A 15,675-nucleotide genomic window follows, 5' to 3' on the forward strand; every position below is an offset into this window, starting at 1 on the left:
GCAACAGTGGCCATTCATGCTTTGTTCATTAGTTTATCACATGGTATTTGTCAGACAAAAATGCCCCAATTATCCAGCTGCTCTCAGGGTTTTGCTGACATGCCAGACTGGTGGCGGAGGCTGCTGTGGAAAACAAGCGGAGCTGAGCAGAGGACGGAAGAAGCTCAAACTTACTTGTGAGTGTTTTCTGTTTTTAAAGTAGCTTGATTTGTCTTTAAGGTGATTTTTCCTTCTTTGTCCAGTTTCTGTCAATGAGCTGAGGGTTGTTTCTAATTTTCCTCCAGTTTTCTCTTGCCTGTTTTTGATTCTGAAAGCAAAGCATTCATAGTCAGACTACTGAACGGGCTCCATCAGCACGGTGACACAAGCTGAGCTGCATGCTGATGACCTTTAACACAAGTCTGTCAATTTTATTTTCCCGTTAAGCTGCAAAAACCACACTGACTGCCAAGGCAGAAGGACTTCATCGTTGTTAGTTCTTGTCTCACACAGAGCATTTCTTTCCTTACCGCAGCGAACACAGCAACCCTGCTCTTGAGGACGTGTGATGATGTTCTAGCACCCTCCTGTGGCACATGAGGACATGGTGATCTCAGTCTGCCAGGCCCTGCTCACTTATGTGCCCCTTCTGTGGTTCGTAAGAGTGACCGGTGGGATGCCTGACCCCGCTCAGAGGGACCTGCTGATGCGCCAGGAGGCGTTCAGACAGACGGGAGGCCGGGTGGCGCTGACGGCGGCTGAGCAGAAGCTGGATGCTTACCTCCATCACTTAAAGGAGAAAGAGATGTCAGCTGCACAGTTTCCTCCTGCCATCCACTTCTTTAAAGCAAAGCCCCTCATCGAGAAGAGCTCGATCTTCAGACTGCTGCAGAAGATGCCCAAAGGTGAAGTCACAGGCGTGGATGCACAGGAAGTTTATTCGTTTCCTTTCATATCTGCTCAGCTTACTGAAGCTACACCAGTATTACTGTAGGTGGGACATGTCAGCATGTGACAACAGAATAGCTTTAAGAAAATGCGTCCTGCATCTCAGGCTTTCTTTGATTTCCTGTAGTATTTTGTATAGTAGTAGTATTATTAGTGAGCTGTCACATTTTGTGTGATATCTGTAGTACAGGAAGGCTTGGATTTGGAGTCAGAAAGTCTCTCTGAAGAGTTCTGGATCCTCTGGAAAGTGTCACTTAAAGAGATCTTCACCTGTCTGTGCCCATTGAATCATAATCCAGTCTAGGTTCAGTACGTCAGTCTGAGGTTATGTCCTGCTGTTCTGCTGACAGGTGCAGCCCTGCACATCCACAGCTCCGCCCTGGTCAGCGTCGAATGGCTGGTGAAAAACGTCACCTACAGGCCGCACTGCTACGTCTGCTTCACGTGGGACAACTCGGTCCGCTTTTTGTTCTCCAACCGCCAGCCCTTCCCACGGTGGGACTGTTTCTACTGGCAGCTGCTCGAGACCTTGAGAGCCAAAATAGGAGACCCCACGGGCTTTGACGACAGGTTGAGTGAGACATCAGCCTCCCCCGTCCACAAGTCGAGGTGTGATGGGAGAAGTTAACACACAATATGTGTTTTTGGTGTTTTTCAGTTTAATGCGGCACCTCACGCTGTTCACTGAGGATCCAGATGGTGAGTACCCAAACCAAGATGTTGTGTGGGACAAGTTTGAGAAAGCCTTTATCGCAGCTGCTGGACTAATCACCCACGCCCCGGTGCTGAGGGACTACTTCTACAAGGGTCTAACTGAGCTTCAGCTCGACAACATCATGTATCTGGAGCTCAGGAGTGGCCTCTCAAGGGTTCGTCTTCCCAGCTCCAGCCTCTCTCTCTCTTATGTATCAGCAGTAGTGTGGTAGTTCAACACAAATCTTATATTTAAAAAAAAAAGCAAAAAAAAAAAACCAAACAAAAACTTTTTATGTATTTCAGACGTATGAACTTGATGGAACCATTCACGATAAGGTTTGGTCTCTGAAAATATTTCAAGAAGTGACGAAGAAATTTATAGCCAATCACCCGGACTTCCTCGGGGCCCGCATCATCATTTCTGTACACAGGTATTGTACTTCCAAACAAAAGATGACCAAAACAAATTCCAGATGTATTTCTCTGATTTTAATGCACAGTTAGTCTTTGTTCCTTTAAATTAAGAGAGTGACAAAACAGTTGCATAATTGCAGTGGTGGAAGACAGACTCAGATGCTTTATGTGGGTGAAGCTACCAATTAAACAAGCTAAAAATCAAAAGTAACTTATGACTTATATTATTATATACTGTAGCCTAATTATAGCATTTTAGTTAGATATGAAAATGAGTTTCCTCTGAAAATTAAGTGGGGATGATCAACCACCACATTAAAACTCCAATTTAACTGTGACCAAGTAGAAGTTTGGAAAAAAATGTAATTACACTTAATTATATTATCTTTAATTTCCTGTTTTCTGGAAATGGAAAGTAGTATAGAGTTATTGCAGTTAAAGGGGCAGTCCACCAGTTTAGTAATACTCATAGTATATGAACACAGCCGCAGAGGAACCTCATGATGTAAATGTCAATTGAAAATGCACAGGAGGTTTATTGTCTTGAGTGTCCCTGCATCAGTCAAATACAGTACTCATTCATGCTATCACTGCTGCCTTCTTCAGGGCCCTGAGTGTATCTGAGGTTAAAGCAGCCGTGAAAGAAGCCATTCAGCTGCAAAAGGACTTCCCAGATGTTGTTGCAGGATTTGACATGGTAGGAACTTAACGTTTGTCACTGAATCTCCTGCTTGACCAAAAGTATAAGCTCTCGTTAAGTGGAAATAATTTGTCTTGTTAGTTGTGACAGTGTGATTTGTTTTTCCCTGAGCTAACATTGTGGATTGCAGGTTGGCAGGGAGGACAGTGGCAGGACGCTTTGGTACTTCAGAGAGGCGCTTTCTTTACCGGCTGAACTCGGTGTCAGGCTGCCATACTTTTTTCACGCAGGGGAGACAGGTGGGCCGACCAAAAGCCTAAAACACACTGCCTTTAATTACAAAACAACATGTGTTTTGATTCCACTCTGTGTGCCTGCCCGTAGATGATGAAGGCACCGACATCGATCAAAACATTCTCGACGCCCTGCTGTTCAACACCACACGCATCGGGCACGGCTTCGCTTTGACACACCACCCAGTGGCCAAAGAGCTTTCCAGGCAAAGAGACGTAGCCGTGGAGCTGTGCCCCATCTCCAACCAGGTCAGCAAACCTGCTGTCCTCGACACAACAGAACCTTTCAGATTTTCTTTCCAGACTTGGTGACTTTTGTCATACATACTGTGATGTGTTCACTGACGTCACGTCAAGATCTAACCTGTTTTCACTGAGTTTAACAGACACTCCTGACCCTGTAATCCATTAACATGCCATTTTTTTGGGAGCAGTTCTTAAGGGTGTTTGCTCAAGGTCGATTTGGCAGTTTTTAAGTGCAGTGCAGTCTGGACTTTTGGATTCACACACCCGTGCGCCTGTGTTCATTTATAAAAAGTACCTGGGTGTGTTTGATCCTTGACCTCCAGGTGCTGAAGCTGGTATCGGACCTGCGGAACCACCCTGCGGCTGTGCTGATGTCCGAGGGCCACCCGATGGTGATCAGCTCCGATGACCCGTCTCTGTTCGGCACCACGGGCCTCTCCTACGACTTCTATCAAGCCTTTGTTGGCATCGGGGGCTTAAAAGCGAACCTGGGCACTCTGAAAGAGCTGGCCGTTAACTCTATCAGGTGAGAATCAGCTGATTTTATGTTTTCTTTTTTGCATGTTTTTGTCTGTTCATCAATATACCAGACTTTACTCAGTGGAAGTTTTTAGATGTGCTGCTTTTGAAGCAGCCACAGATTTTAAAGGTTAAGTCAGAGCGAATATTGTATATTTTTCTTATTCTCAACCCATGAAACGATGATCCTACCCTACCAAGTCAGATATATCCTGTTCTTCCAAAAACCTTTCTGAAATACCCATCAGTAAGTCACACTGAAGCGCTGGGTGACATGTTGCTTCATGATGAGCGCCGGCGCACAGCTGAAAATAGCCCCCAGCAAATCAGAAATCAGAAAAGACTTTATTGCCATGTAAGTGAAGAGGTTTCACATTACTAGGAATTTGTCTTGGTGATTGGTGCATAAATAGAACATAACAGTAACATATAATTGAAGAATAAAATAAAATAAAAAATAAAAATAAAAATAAAATAGAGTAAGGTAACAAAAAATAAAATAAGTGAAATAAATATACTATTTACCGTAATTTCTGGACTATTGAGCGCACCTGAATATAAACCGCAGGTGTCCACGTTGTCAGTCTCTCTTTCTATGTCGCTCTCAATGTCAGTTTCGTCCATAAATTAGCCGCATCATTGTTTAAGCCGCAGGGTTCAAAGCGTGTGAAAAAAGTAGCGGCTTATAGTCCAGAAATTACGATACTCCTGTTAAAACTAGTATGCTGTTTTGGGCTCTGTGTTCAGTTGGTTCATTCTTCTTAGAGGCCTGTTCTGCCTGCAGGTACAGCTCCCTGCCGGCTCATCTAAAGGAGGCGGGTTACGCCATGTGGAAGAACAAATGGGATTCCTTCATTGTTGCTGACAGCCAAGCAGATCCCTTTTGACCGGAAGGATGCTTGTAAATAAAAGTGCAGCTTTAAACGACTGAGAATCAGTGAAATATGCCTCACTGGAACTACTGTACTACTGTATCTGTAACGGGTAGGCTGAATAGATTTTTACTTTTTTTTATTTTGGGGTGGGGGGGTGGGGGGGTGTCTGACATGGGAAGGTAGGTCCCGATTTGAACTATTTTCCATTTTTCATCATAAAAATGAATTTCACAAAAACACGGAGACAGCAGTTATTTATGAGGACATTTTTGTTTTCCAAACCAAGACAAAGAAATACCCCAACAATACTTCATATATTGTGTCACAAAGTTAAATTACAAATGTAAAAAAACATGAATTAAATAAAAATGATCACATCCTCTCACATTTTCACGTGCACACACTCGACACTCCAGTACCAAGTAAAACGGTTACTTACTAAAACCCCAGGTTCTATGAGTTTAGGTGTAGCCCTCTAAGGGCTGTTGCTTCATGACAAAGTGACAGCTCATAAAGGTTGAAGCCTATACAGTATAGAACAGTCTAACAGTCTAAGTCTTTCTCTGATGTTAAATGCAATTTTAAAAAGGCAGATTTTTTTTGTCCTCTATTTTGGGTCCTGCCCAATAGTCTTTCGGTCTTTGATGAGATTTTCTATCTTCCAGCTCTGACCACTGCACTGCTGAACAACAAGTTTGTAATAACCATCTGCACCCATCGCAATTTCCAGACACCTCTTTGTTTCTCTGTTCTGGATAGGTCCTTTCTGAGAATAAAATACAGCACTGCAATAAAACACATCTCTTTTTCTCCACACAGAATGACTACTTTGGTGTGGATTTATGTGTTAAAACTGTAAAACTTACCTGTTTAAAATCCCACAGCATGTGGAACTTCTTCTGCTTGGCGATTTTGCACTCATACAGTCCAGGGTAAACTCCAGTGCCGGGATCTACCAGACAGCGGTTACTGTTGTACTTGTGTGATTTGATTCCGCCAATGTAGAGATGTCCTTTAGTGAGATAATAACAGTGCTACACAGAAGAGGAATAATTATTCACAAACAAAAACGATCACAGTCTGTGTATGCAGTAAATCTCTGTACGTACCTGAGGTGTGTAGCGGTGGCAGGCATACACAATGGGTGTGTTCCCAGGCACTGTGCCTTGGTCAATACAAAGATCTGGTTTCAAGTCATTTATCAGCTGTCAGCAGAAGGATGAGCACAAAATAACCCTTTAGAGCATCCATTTGAAATAGTGACACAACATACATAGTCAACATTATATTGTATCTTGAAGGCTGAACCAAAACCATCCAGGGGTCTGTGATGAGCTTTGCAGACATGGGCAGATTACTCTCCATGATGTTTTTTCTTCCTACCGTAGAGGCAAATCTTAAACAAACAGGACTCAGATCATCTTTAGGACTGGCTCAGCTGGGGAAAGTGTAGGGACGGACATTGGACAGACTGCCAGTCCATCACATATCTCAGCTCTCTAGTTTACACTGTCCAGTTGGTATTATGTGCAATATAGCCAAATCAAATATCAAATCAAAGGTAAGTTTCTACACACCACTCCGTAGCCTAGCAGGTCATCCAAAGGGTCCAGCTGAGGATAAACATTTTCCAGATACCACTTAAAAGGTTTGCAGTTCAGTCTCTCTCTCAGCTTTTTCCTCTCGGACACATCCCCAATGTCTATCCCATGATTCTGTGGGAAACATCAGCAAAAAACATTTGAAAAGGAAGAGTGTCTGCAGTGTTTTTATTATCAGTCATGCTCTTTTATGAAGCCTGATTTGTAGAAGTAACGAGGTGTCACCCATTACCTCAAGGGGAAGGTTCCAGGCAATGTTGACATTGTACTTATACTCGTCCATCCATACCTCGGCCACCCGCAGTGCATTACGTTTCACCATTACACTGTAGTCTGGAAGGTAAGGCTTAGTGGCCCGTTCAATGTGGGCGATTTTAGAACAAGGTATAACTTCTATGCTGCCTCCACATAGCCATACCTGCAAAATGCAATATTTTAAAAAAGTGGGCTTCAAGTGCATTTAATTGCCACAAACTATGCGCAATTAGTTTTGCATTATTAGTAATTGCACGTTAAAACACACTGTACAAAGCAGCATGCCAGCACTCCTGTGAGACTGTACTTTGAGCTAAACGCTGATGTACTGTCGTTAGGCCATCAATCACCATCTTAGTTTAAAGGCTTTACATGCTAATAACTGAGGCTGATGGGAATGTCATTATTTTTGTGGGTATTTAAGGGAGGTACATAAAAATACTGAACAAATTAAAATTTGATGAAAAGTCAGAGGATCGAGTTATTCAGAGACTTGAGACTATGAGTGCCTGCATAAAAAAATGAAAATATAAAAATCAACATCCCCGTAGAGCTCAACCATTCCACTTGTACAGCAAACACAGTAAAGTTCTTTATCTTCTTCTTTCTTTTTGAACTTTAATTACAGTCATTTGAAAATCTCACCCGAATGCCAAGCTCCACATTTTCACCACCGTAGATTTTCATTCCACCATCAAGGCTTCCGATTTCTCCAAAGAACTTGCGATCAGCCACAAGAATCCCCATGATGGAGGGACTCCTGGGGACAGAATTTGACACATTAAGAATTTGTTTTCAGAAATGTAGAAAATATAATAAACTAAGTTAAACTGACAGTAGTTATAGAAGTGGTCAGTTACACAAAGTCACAAAAATATCTGCTTTCCCCACATACAGTAACAAGGAATAACATCTTTTAAGAGTTAACATCCCATTTATTTAGAGCAACCCACAGAGATTTGTGGTCATCTGTTTAGTATTTGTTTGCCTCAATAGATTATTGTTTTCAATGAAAATGGAGCCCATTTTGTGCAATTTTCTTCCCCTGGAGAAACATGTTGCTGATGAACTGTAGAATTTCACGCATTTTTAAGTGTTTTTAGCATAAACAAATCTTAATTAACATCTCTCTCATATCTGTACGTTAAATGAATGTGGAGCCAGAGCAGCCCATTAGCTTACCTTGGCATTAGCAAGGAAAGGTAGAGGTGAGCTTAAACATCCTTAAAATCTCTAAAGTTGGCTAATTCATCTATATAAAAGTAAAAGTGAAGGTGAGATTTTATGGGGGGTTATGTGCCTGACTTTTTCTTGGGTGGGAGCGCTGACTAGCTAGCTAGTTAGCCAACCTTTTTCTAGCCCCACCTCCATATTATAAAGGACAAATCTGAATGGTATCGATTTTCCCCTCCAACTCTGGGGATGAAAATGAAGAATTATATTTCCCGCAGTTTCAAACTATACTTTTAAGCGAGAAAGTATTTTTTTGTGTGACTCTTTAGACGGGAACTCACTTGCCGGGTTGCGACTCGTCCTTTAAGGCGTACCACTCAGGTCTGAATGACTCATACATGCACCAAAGAGCCCAGTCAAATGCATCTGCCGCAGGTATGTAAGGAATCAATGTCAAATCATCATACTTGACATTGTCAAACACTGGTGTCAATATCACGGTCCGGTCTTCTTTGATGCGAGCTAACAGCGGTTCTGCCCTGGACACACAGGAGCGCTTTAACTTAAAATACATGACTTGAACAGAAACAAAAAATGTGATGACAGATATCTGTGACTCAACAACACTCAAACACAATAAATCATGACAGAGCAGATCACTCAGCGGTCAAACCAACCATTGCACGTGGACTTCTATGTGAGCGTCCAAGATGGCCACCACGTCCCCCACAGCAGCCTTCCACCCTGACAGTCTGGCCTGGGTGAGGCCGAGCTGCTCAGAGTGCCTGACCTTCTTCACCAGTTTTGGACGCTCCTCATGGATGGAGTTGATGTATTCATCCAGTTTCTCCATTAAATCCTCTGCAGAAAGATTTTATGTCATGAACCAACCCACCATGTGGCCATAGCAGTCAATCACCCAACCATCCAGCTTAGTTTATCATTGTAGAATTGCAAAATACTCAGCTTTTTAAGGTTCATTCACCCAAAATACTAAAATCTCATTTAAGCTTAGTGGTACAGTCATGTTTTGGCAGTATTCGGCAATGTGCTGGGATGGCTGTCCTTCCAATATATGCAGATGAATAGAATTATGTTTATGGTGGTCACAACGATAAAAAATTCTAATTAAGAGGACATTTTGATATTTTGGGAAATGCTCTGTTTTGTTTTCCTGTCAATAGTTAGATAAAAAGATGGCCACTCTCATAATTGTGTTTGTTTGAAAGTTATCTTATTGTGATGGCTTTTGGAAAGATTAAAGAAACAAACATAATGTGTTTATTAGAGAACTGCTGTGCTGTGTCTAATTGTCCTAATACATGTCAGGTAAACCTACCGTTTGTGCTGTGATCGTCCACCAGTATGATTTCTTTCAGCAGCCGGGGTGGCGTCTTGTCTATGATGCTGCGGATGGCCCTTTTGATGACAGAAAGAGCTTCGTTCAGGTAGATCAACACAACGCTGAGGGTAGGCAGATCTTCTGGGTACTTCTTCTCTGCACACCTGTGAAAGGAAATTGTTGTTTTGGTGGTGATGAACTGAATGATTTTAATAGATTAGAATAGAAAGTTTATATTGCTCAGAAAACATTTACTGTGCTACTGTTATTTACTGGGCAGATGTTCTCTGAAAAACGAATATAAATGTATGATGGACCCCAAACAGGCATTGGACTACACCTGTGTGAGAACAAGGTGTGGCTCGCAGTTTGAGCAGGAAGTTGTGATGCACCTTTGGGGCCTGGTGTCAGGGATCTCTCTGTTGAGTGGCAGCCTGTCACTGAGGAAGGCGTTGTACCCGTATTTTTTAAACAACATCTCGGCCTCCTTCTGCTCCTCCTCCGACAGCTCGTTGCCCCACTTGCTGAAGAGAATCGAGTTCGGGTACAGCTTCCTCACCGCCTTCCTCTCTTTCTTCACCTCTGCCACCCCCTGTGGTGCCGGTTCCATCTTTTCAAATTTATTTATGACATCGACTGTAAATGAAAGAAAGTAGCTGAGTATTTGTTCCATCTCGCATGTAGAGATAATGTCAGATGGCTGAACAAACACATGCTCCTCCCTGAAACATAAATATTTCATTTTAATAACAAACATCAGTCTGTGTTTGCATGTGTACTGATGTAATCATCAGTATGTGTGGGATATTGACCTGCTGAACAAGCACAACATGCAATAATGTGAAAATTGTGTTCTGCCTGTGTGCTGAAACTGACCTGCAAGAGTAAGAAGTGTTTTGGTGTCTTGTTGAAACTGGGCTGAAAAGTCGATTTCTTGGTCAATCAACTGTTCAGTCAGTTGGCAGCTATTCTGTTTTTAATTGATTAATTATTTCACTCAAATTTCAAGCAAACATGGTCCATAAATCTCCCCTTTGGGATGACTCCCTCAAGGAAACTGAATTTCCAGCAGCTTATAAAAGTAGAAGCAGCACACAGGGCAAACAACAACAAATAATAAGGTATAATAATAAGATATACAAAGATAATAAGAAAGATAGATAAGTTATTGCAGAGTGAGTGAGTGACCACCACTCCTTCCCTTCTGTCCTTTGTACCCTATTCGTATTTCTTTCTCCTCCCTCCGAATGAGGAGTTGTAAAGCCTGACGGCATGAGGGACAAAGACGTTTTGGACTGTAAATCAAACGTAACAAGAAATCTGAAGATGTCCGTTTGGGATCAGTGAAATTATATTGATATTTTATGGAAAAAATAATAAATCAAACAACATTCTAATTACTGAATTTGAATATGAAGGAGTTCAGTGTAGTTTGTTTGTTTTACCATTTTATTTTACTATTGTAAAATAAAATGGTAAATGGTCAATCAATCAAATAAAGTTTGATTGATCGATTTTATTTAAGTCAGAGACACGGTGTACAAGCAGTGTAAAAACTAGGGTTGCTCCAGTATGACAAATGTGTCTGATGGTGTCGAAAATGCTGGAATCAGCCAGTGAACAAGTTTATGCACCAATCTGACTATTATGTTATTAATTAGGACCGGACCCTGTTATCTCCCAGCAGAGTCCTGCACGAATGTGTGAACTTAACAGATTTGGTGCATAGTATCAGAGTCAGTAAGGAAAAAAAGTACAAGTACCTCAAAACTGTACTCAAATGTACAGCAAATGTACTCAATATTCCCTCCACTTCTCCACCAAATCCAGCCCAGACTGAACTGACGTCTTCATCTCTTGTTTACTGCGATGTAAGTATCTTCAAATGTTTATTTTTTTGGATCCTAATTTTACTTTTACTTCGCATAAACTGGACTGATACTTTAACTCACGCAGCCGGTCGATGTCTTTTTCCATCTTGTCCATCCTCTTGAGCATTCCCTCACTCCTGATGGAGTCATTTTGGTGGGCCTTCTGGAGTGCCTCTGAATGGGTATGGACTTCCCTCTTAATGGAGCTGAGGTACAGCACACCTGTGGCCAAAGTGAAGGAGAGAAGTGATCCTTTAAGCCACTTGGATCTCATTCTGGGCCTGCTGTGTGTTTCATGTGCATGAAAAGGAAAATGAGGACGAGGTATTCCTTCACTTTTAATTTCATGTGCTCTTTCTCCTTTGTCTTTCTCCCCACCCCCTCCACACACACACAAATGCAGTCATGCACACTGACAGACTATAGTTGTGTGCTCACTCTGCTGCCTCATTGTTGCATTACACCTGGGGTGCAAGGTGTAAACGTTAGCAGCAGTTACCTGGGAGGTTGGAAAACAAGTATGAGCCCTCAGTTAACAGGAAAGAGACTGACAGAAAAGTCAGGTACAACACAAGTCCTGCCATTATCACAATATTGTTCAGCCTCTTGTTGTTTAGGTTGTTTTAATGCTTGAGCCTGCTGGGAATATTTTGTCTCAGTAAAACAAAATCTTACAGGGTTCTAGTCCATAATCCATCTAATCCATGTTTTTGTGTAGGAACAGCGTCAGTAAAACCAGAAGACCCAATTAACATTGTCTTCCATTTCACAGAGATGACATTTAACAAATCAGACTTTCACTACTGGCTGGTTTCAGCATATAAGATCTGAATCATCTGAACACATTGGGGCTGGGCTGGAACTGTGTTTATTTTATCACGCAGTTGTTTCTATTATAATAATTATTTTTAAACTTTGTTGCTCACTAGCTATCTAACTGTTTCTCACTTGCTCACTAAAAAAAAAACTGTTATTGCGCAATAAAATAAAAAATAATAATTGTCGGCATTAATGTGTTAACGCAGTTCCAGCCTTAAATTTTGCTTGTTAGAAAAATCATTCTTATTTTCTTATTTATTATTATCATTATTCAGCATAATATTAATTTATAAATTCATTTTTAAAATCATCATAAAGGTTTGGTTGATTCCTGTCAAATAACTGTTCTTTACTCTTCTTTCAAAAATTGGTTACTGTTACTAAACAAACAGTACATGTTACTTTATGTGCAGCATTAGTTTTGATTAAAATATATACTTATGTCACGTCCTGCCTTCTTAGCTTCTGGATGATGTGATGGATATGAAATTGACTGATGGCATTACAGGTCATCAGATTGAAGAAGAAAATTCAGCACATGTAGGGGATTTTGAACGCACCATCATTAAAACACCAAATGAGGAATAACTCATTTGTGTTGTTTTTTAATCTCACTTTGTGTCCTTCAATGCTTTTCTCCAGTGTTCTTGATTTTATTATGACTTTTTAAAATTAGGCATTTTCACAAGGCTGTGGGTTGCTGACATTTCCTTTGAAGTCCCAACCACGCTGATGTCCTTCACTGAAAAGTAAACAGGATTCTGGATCCTTGTACTATCTGACAGATCACTGTCTGCCTTTGTCAAACTAGACAAAGGTGTACACTAAGCTCTTTGTTTGGTCGTGTTTTATCTTGACTTCCCTATTTCATCTGGAGATAGAGGTTATAGCTTATAATAAAACTCCTAAAACTATTAAATTATTTCCAGTCATATGAGATGTGACCACCCAGACTATCATGTTTTCTCAGGTATGGATCAACAGCCTAAGTTCCTGCCATTTATGACAAGACAGACTTGAGTAAATTACCCAAAAACTGTTCTGGAAGAATAATTCTACATTTTGGGAAATATCTGACTTCTGGCGGTTAGATGAGAGTGAGTTCGCTCTCATATCTGTCTGTTAAATATGAAGCTACAGCCAGCAAACAGTTAGCTTAGCTTAGCATGAAGAGTGAAACGCAGCAGAGAACAAGAAAAATGTGTAGCTGACTGAAAATGATGCAGTGATGGAGTATTCTTTGGAGCTTTAACATTTTATTTTATCCATATGTACATAATATAGTATTCACAAATGTCAGGAAGAGAAGAGACTAGTTTGCAATAAGGACAGTTCATGAAGGGAAGCAAAGAAATCTGACAAGTCAGACACAAAAGCTGTACTGATAACGATGTGATGAAGGCAATAATCTATGATTTCAGTCACCAGAGTAAACAAAGCATGCAGCAAAACAACAACTGAATGTGCATGTTGCATATGTGACCAACGTTGAGAGCATCCGTTGAATCACATGTACAGCAACACGCATCATGGAATATGAATATTTACAAGCATCTATTTAAAATAAAAGCGATAAAGCTAAAAGACAGCAAGAATTGACAGATACAGGGGCATCAACAGACCGAGCCGTCAGTGACTCGTGACGCTGGGGTGAAGAGGTTTGACTCGAACAAGGCGGGACAGGCCCAGACGCAGACCCTGACTTGGAGACCTCACAGCTGGACGCTGCGCTGAAGGGGGGCTCCTACCAATTTGACCTGAAGAAGTCATAAGAACACACCTTAAATTGAATGACACATACTTTAAGTGTCTCTAAAGGCTATCAATCACTCATACTGCACCTGGTGGTGTCCACTTGGGTATTCTGCCCCCTGCTGGACTCAGAGAGAATGCAGGCTTCGATGTGGAAACCGTGGAGGATGAAGCAGGCTTTTTGGGTAGAAGTTTGGCTGTTGGAGGACTTCTTAATGGTGTGGACGCTGCTGTGAGACAAAAGGTTGTTCTCAGTGCAATATCCAAAAGAAATTATAATCGCAGCCAAAAGCCGAATCTTCTTGGATGAACTTCTAGAATGTACCTGCTGCCTGCGACTTGGACTTTGATGGTTTTGATGCTGGCTTTTCTTTTTTGGAGGCAGGAGGCTGTTTGGTCTTTGGATTCTTGGGTACTTTCTCCTTCTTTTTTGTTTTGCTGACTTTCTTTACTTTGAATTCCTCATCTTCACTCTCTGCTGGTTCACTGAAATCTTCGTCGCTTTCTGAATCTGGAAAGGCATTATTTCTATTTTACTGGCACAAGAAGAAAAACAACACAGACACTGAGTAATTGAACAGAAGTTAAATAAACAACTGAGTGGTAACCTGGTGTCAGTTTGGGCTCATAGTCTTCATCCGTAAGCTTTTTCCTCGTCTCCTCAGTGGCTTTAGCGGCAGCCTTTCTCTGTCTGGAAAGAGCAAGCGACTCCTTTTCTGATGTGATTTCATCCAGGCCTAAAGAAAAGAAAATGTAATAACTGCAGAAAATTCAATTTTGATCCTTATTAAAAATGTTTAAAAGTAAGATGCAAGTATTAGTAAGAGGCAATTATGAGGAAAGTAAAAGTGCAATGAAAGTGGACAAAAATTCAGGGTATTTACCTAAAATTTCAATATCCACACTGCAGTTGGACCGGTGCAAAGAAACTGGATCTGTGTTTTCATCTATTGGAACTTGAACCTTGACGTCTCCTGGAGAAATATTTCAGCTGAGACCTCTTAACAATGGACGATTTTATTTTTAATTTTACCTTTTCAAAGCATACCTTTACTGGAGGGAAACTGGTCCTTTATCCCATCTATATTATTGAGCAAGGATAGAGTAATGGCCGCTTCTAGATCTCTTTCATGCAGCCTCTCATCCAGTGGTTTTCTGTCCAAAAGAAATGTAAGCTGTAATGTCAAATCACAAAACTCACATATGCTTTTTAGGGTGAGATTTTGTTGTCCTGCTCTAAGTCAGTGGTCAGCCTGACCTCATTGTCACAGCACACCTCTCCTGCATCAGTGGTGAAAAAAACCCCTTGTGTTTTCTTTAACAAAAGTGCCCATTTTAAACAGTTTATTTCCCATCATACTGTGTATCCACTTAACTGAATGCAGCAGCTGCACCCATAAGAGCTTGGCTATTTGTGTGTTACTTCATCTACTACCTGTTGTTCTGGCTCGCTGTGGTTTGTGAGTTGGACTCCTGACTGGAGGACTTGCTCGATAATTTCTTGTGCTCCTGTTTCACACACTCCCTGGCCTTTTTGCTGGGTGGAGCCTTCACACAGGCAAAATCCTCATCTGCCCCAATATGAATACACAACATACACAACAGTCTGTTAATGTATGTGTATCTCAAGTTTCCTGCAAGTGTGTTGTAATTACTGCCTTAAATTTAAAAACGAATTAGTCATAAAAAGATTTATTTATGTCCATCTTCTCACCATCTTCGAAGTCCTTGGTTTCACAGTAATTCACAACCTTCGTCTTCCTGTGTGTCAACAGTAAACAACGTGTTAGCATTGGACATATACAATATCAGGCAAACTGGGACCATGATTTAGGATTTAAAAAGTGTCTTACTAACCTTGAAGGTCGGTCCATTGCTTGTAAACTTAAGAGCCGGTAACACCTTTTGTCCAGCAAACACCAAGCGCATCGAGGACAGGTTAGCCGGCTGTTAAGTCAAAGTTGATACCCGAATAAACACAAGCTAATGTCTGTTAGCTAACAAAGCCTTAACCGTCACTGGCTTCAAATGGTAATACGCCTCCGATCATTTACCGAGTGAAAGGTGTTTACTATAGCAAACGAACACGGTTATTAGTGTTGCTTTTGTCAGCGTTACTGAAGAGCCAACAGAAGAACTTGCTGTGCTTTCAACCAGCCCGCCTGAACTGCGGAGACGTGACGTTTTGTTGACTAATTTGACGAACACCGGAAACAGATTCCAAAGACTAACTCATATTACCAGCCTTCTGA

The 15,675-nt window shown here is 41.3% G+C and overlaps 3 protein-coding genes across 4 annotated transcripts; 1 reads left to right on the forward strand and 2 right to left on the reverse strand.

Annotated features, from left to right (window-relative positions):
* The first annotated feature begins 42 nt into the window (after positions 1–42).
* ada2b (adenosine deaminase 2b) lies at positions 43–4,745 on the forward strand. The gene is made up of 10 exons (XM_046379270.1): positions 43–176; positions 515–884; positions 1,278–1,497; positions 1,586–1,796; positions 1,927–2,054; positions 2,644–2,734; positions 2,868–2,976; positions 3,062–3,219; positions 3,540–3,742; positions 4,520–4,745. The coding sequence occupies exons 2-10, from the start codon at positions 584–586 to the stop codon at positions 4,620–4,622; spliced, it is 1,524 nt and encodes a 507-aa protein (XP_046235226.1). The 5' UTR covers positions 43–176; positions 515–583; the 3' UTR covers positions 4,623–4,745.
* On the reverse strand, positions 4,736–11,184 carry LOC124053785 (probable polypeptide N-acetylgalactosaminyltransferase 8). Its single transcript, XM_046379269.1, has 11 exons — positions 10,934–11,184; positions 9,374–9,617; positions 8,979–9,145; positions 8,317–8,500; positions 7,981–8,178; positions 7,112–7,226; positions 6,444–6,629; positions 6,188–6,325; positions 5,720–5,815; positions 5,477–5,644; positions 4,736–5,376 (listed from the first exon to the last, which is right to left on the reverse strand). The coding sequence occupies exons 1-11, from the start codon at positions 11,124–11,126 to the stop codon at positions 5,218–5,220; spliced, it is 1,848 nt and encodes a 615-aa protein (XP_046235225.1). The 5' UTR covers positions 11,127–11,184; the 3' UTR covers positions 4,736–5,217.
* A 1,850-nt stretch (positions 11,185–13,034) lies between these two features.
* rad51ap1 (RAD51 associated protein 1) lies at positions 13,035–15,657 on the reverse strand. Of its 2 annotated transcripts, none has more exons than XM_046379110.1 (9): positions 15,281–15,657; positions 15,138–15,184; positions 14,859–14,994; positions 14,472–14,578; positions 14,308–14,397; positions 14,032–14,160; positions 13,749–13,934; positions 13,513–13,650; positions 13,035–13,428 (listed from the first exon to the last, which is right to left on the reverse strand). In XM_046379110.1, the coding sequence occupies exons 1-9, from the start codon at positions 15,295–15,297 to the stop codon at positions 13,301–13,303; spliced, it is 978 nt and encodes a 325-aa protein (XP_046235066.1). In that variant the 5' UTR covers positions 15,298–15,657; the 3' UTR covers positions 13,035–13,300. The 2 variants fall into 2 exon arrangements, with proteins under 2 accessions (XP_046235066.1, XP_046235065.1); XM_046379109.1 differs by having other exon boundaries at positions 13,513–13,653.
* Between the last annotated feature and the right edge of the window lie 18 nt (positions 15,658–15,675).

Source organism: Scatophagus argus, chromosome 22 (genome assembly GCF_020382885.2).
Source record: "Scatophagus argus isolate fScaArg1 chromosome 22, fScaArg1.pri, whole genome shotgun sequence".
Lineage (NCBI taxonomy): Eukaryota > Metazoa > Chordata > Actinopteri > Scatophagidae > Scatophagus > Scatophagus argus.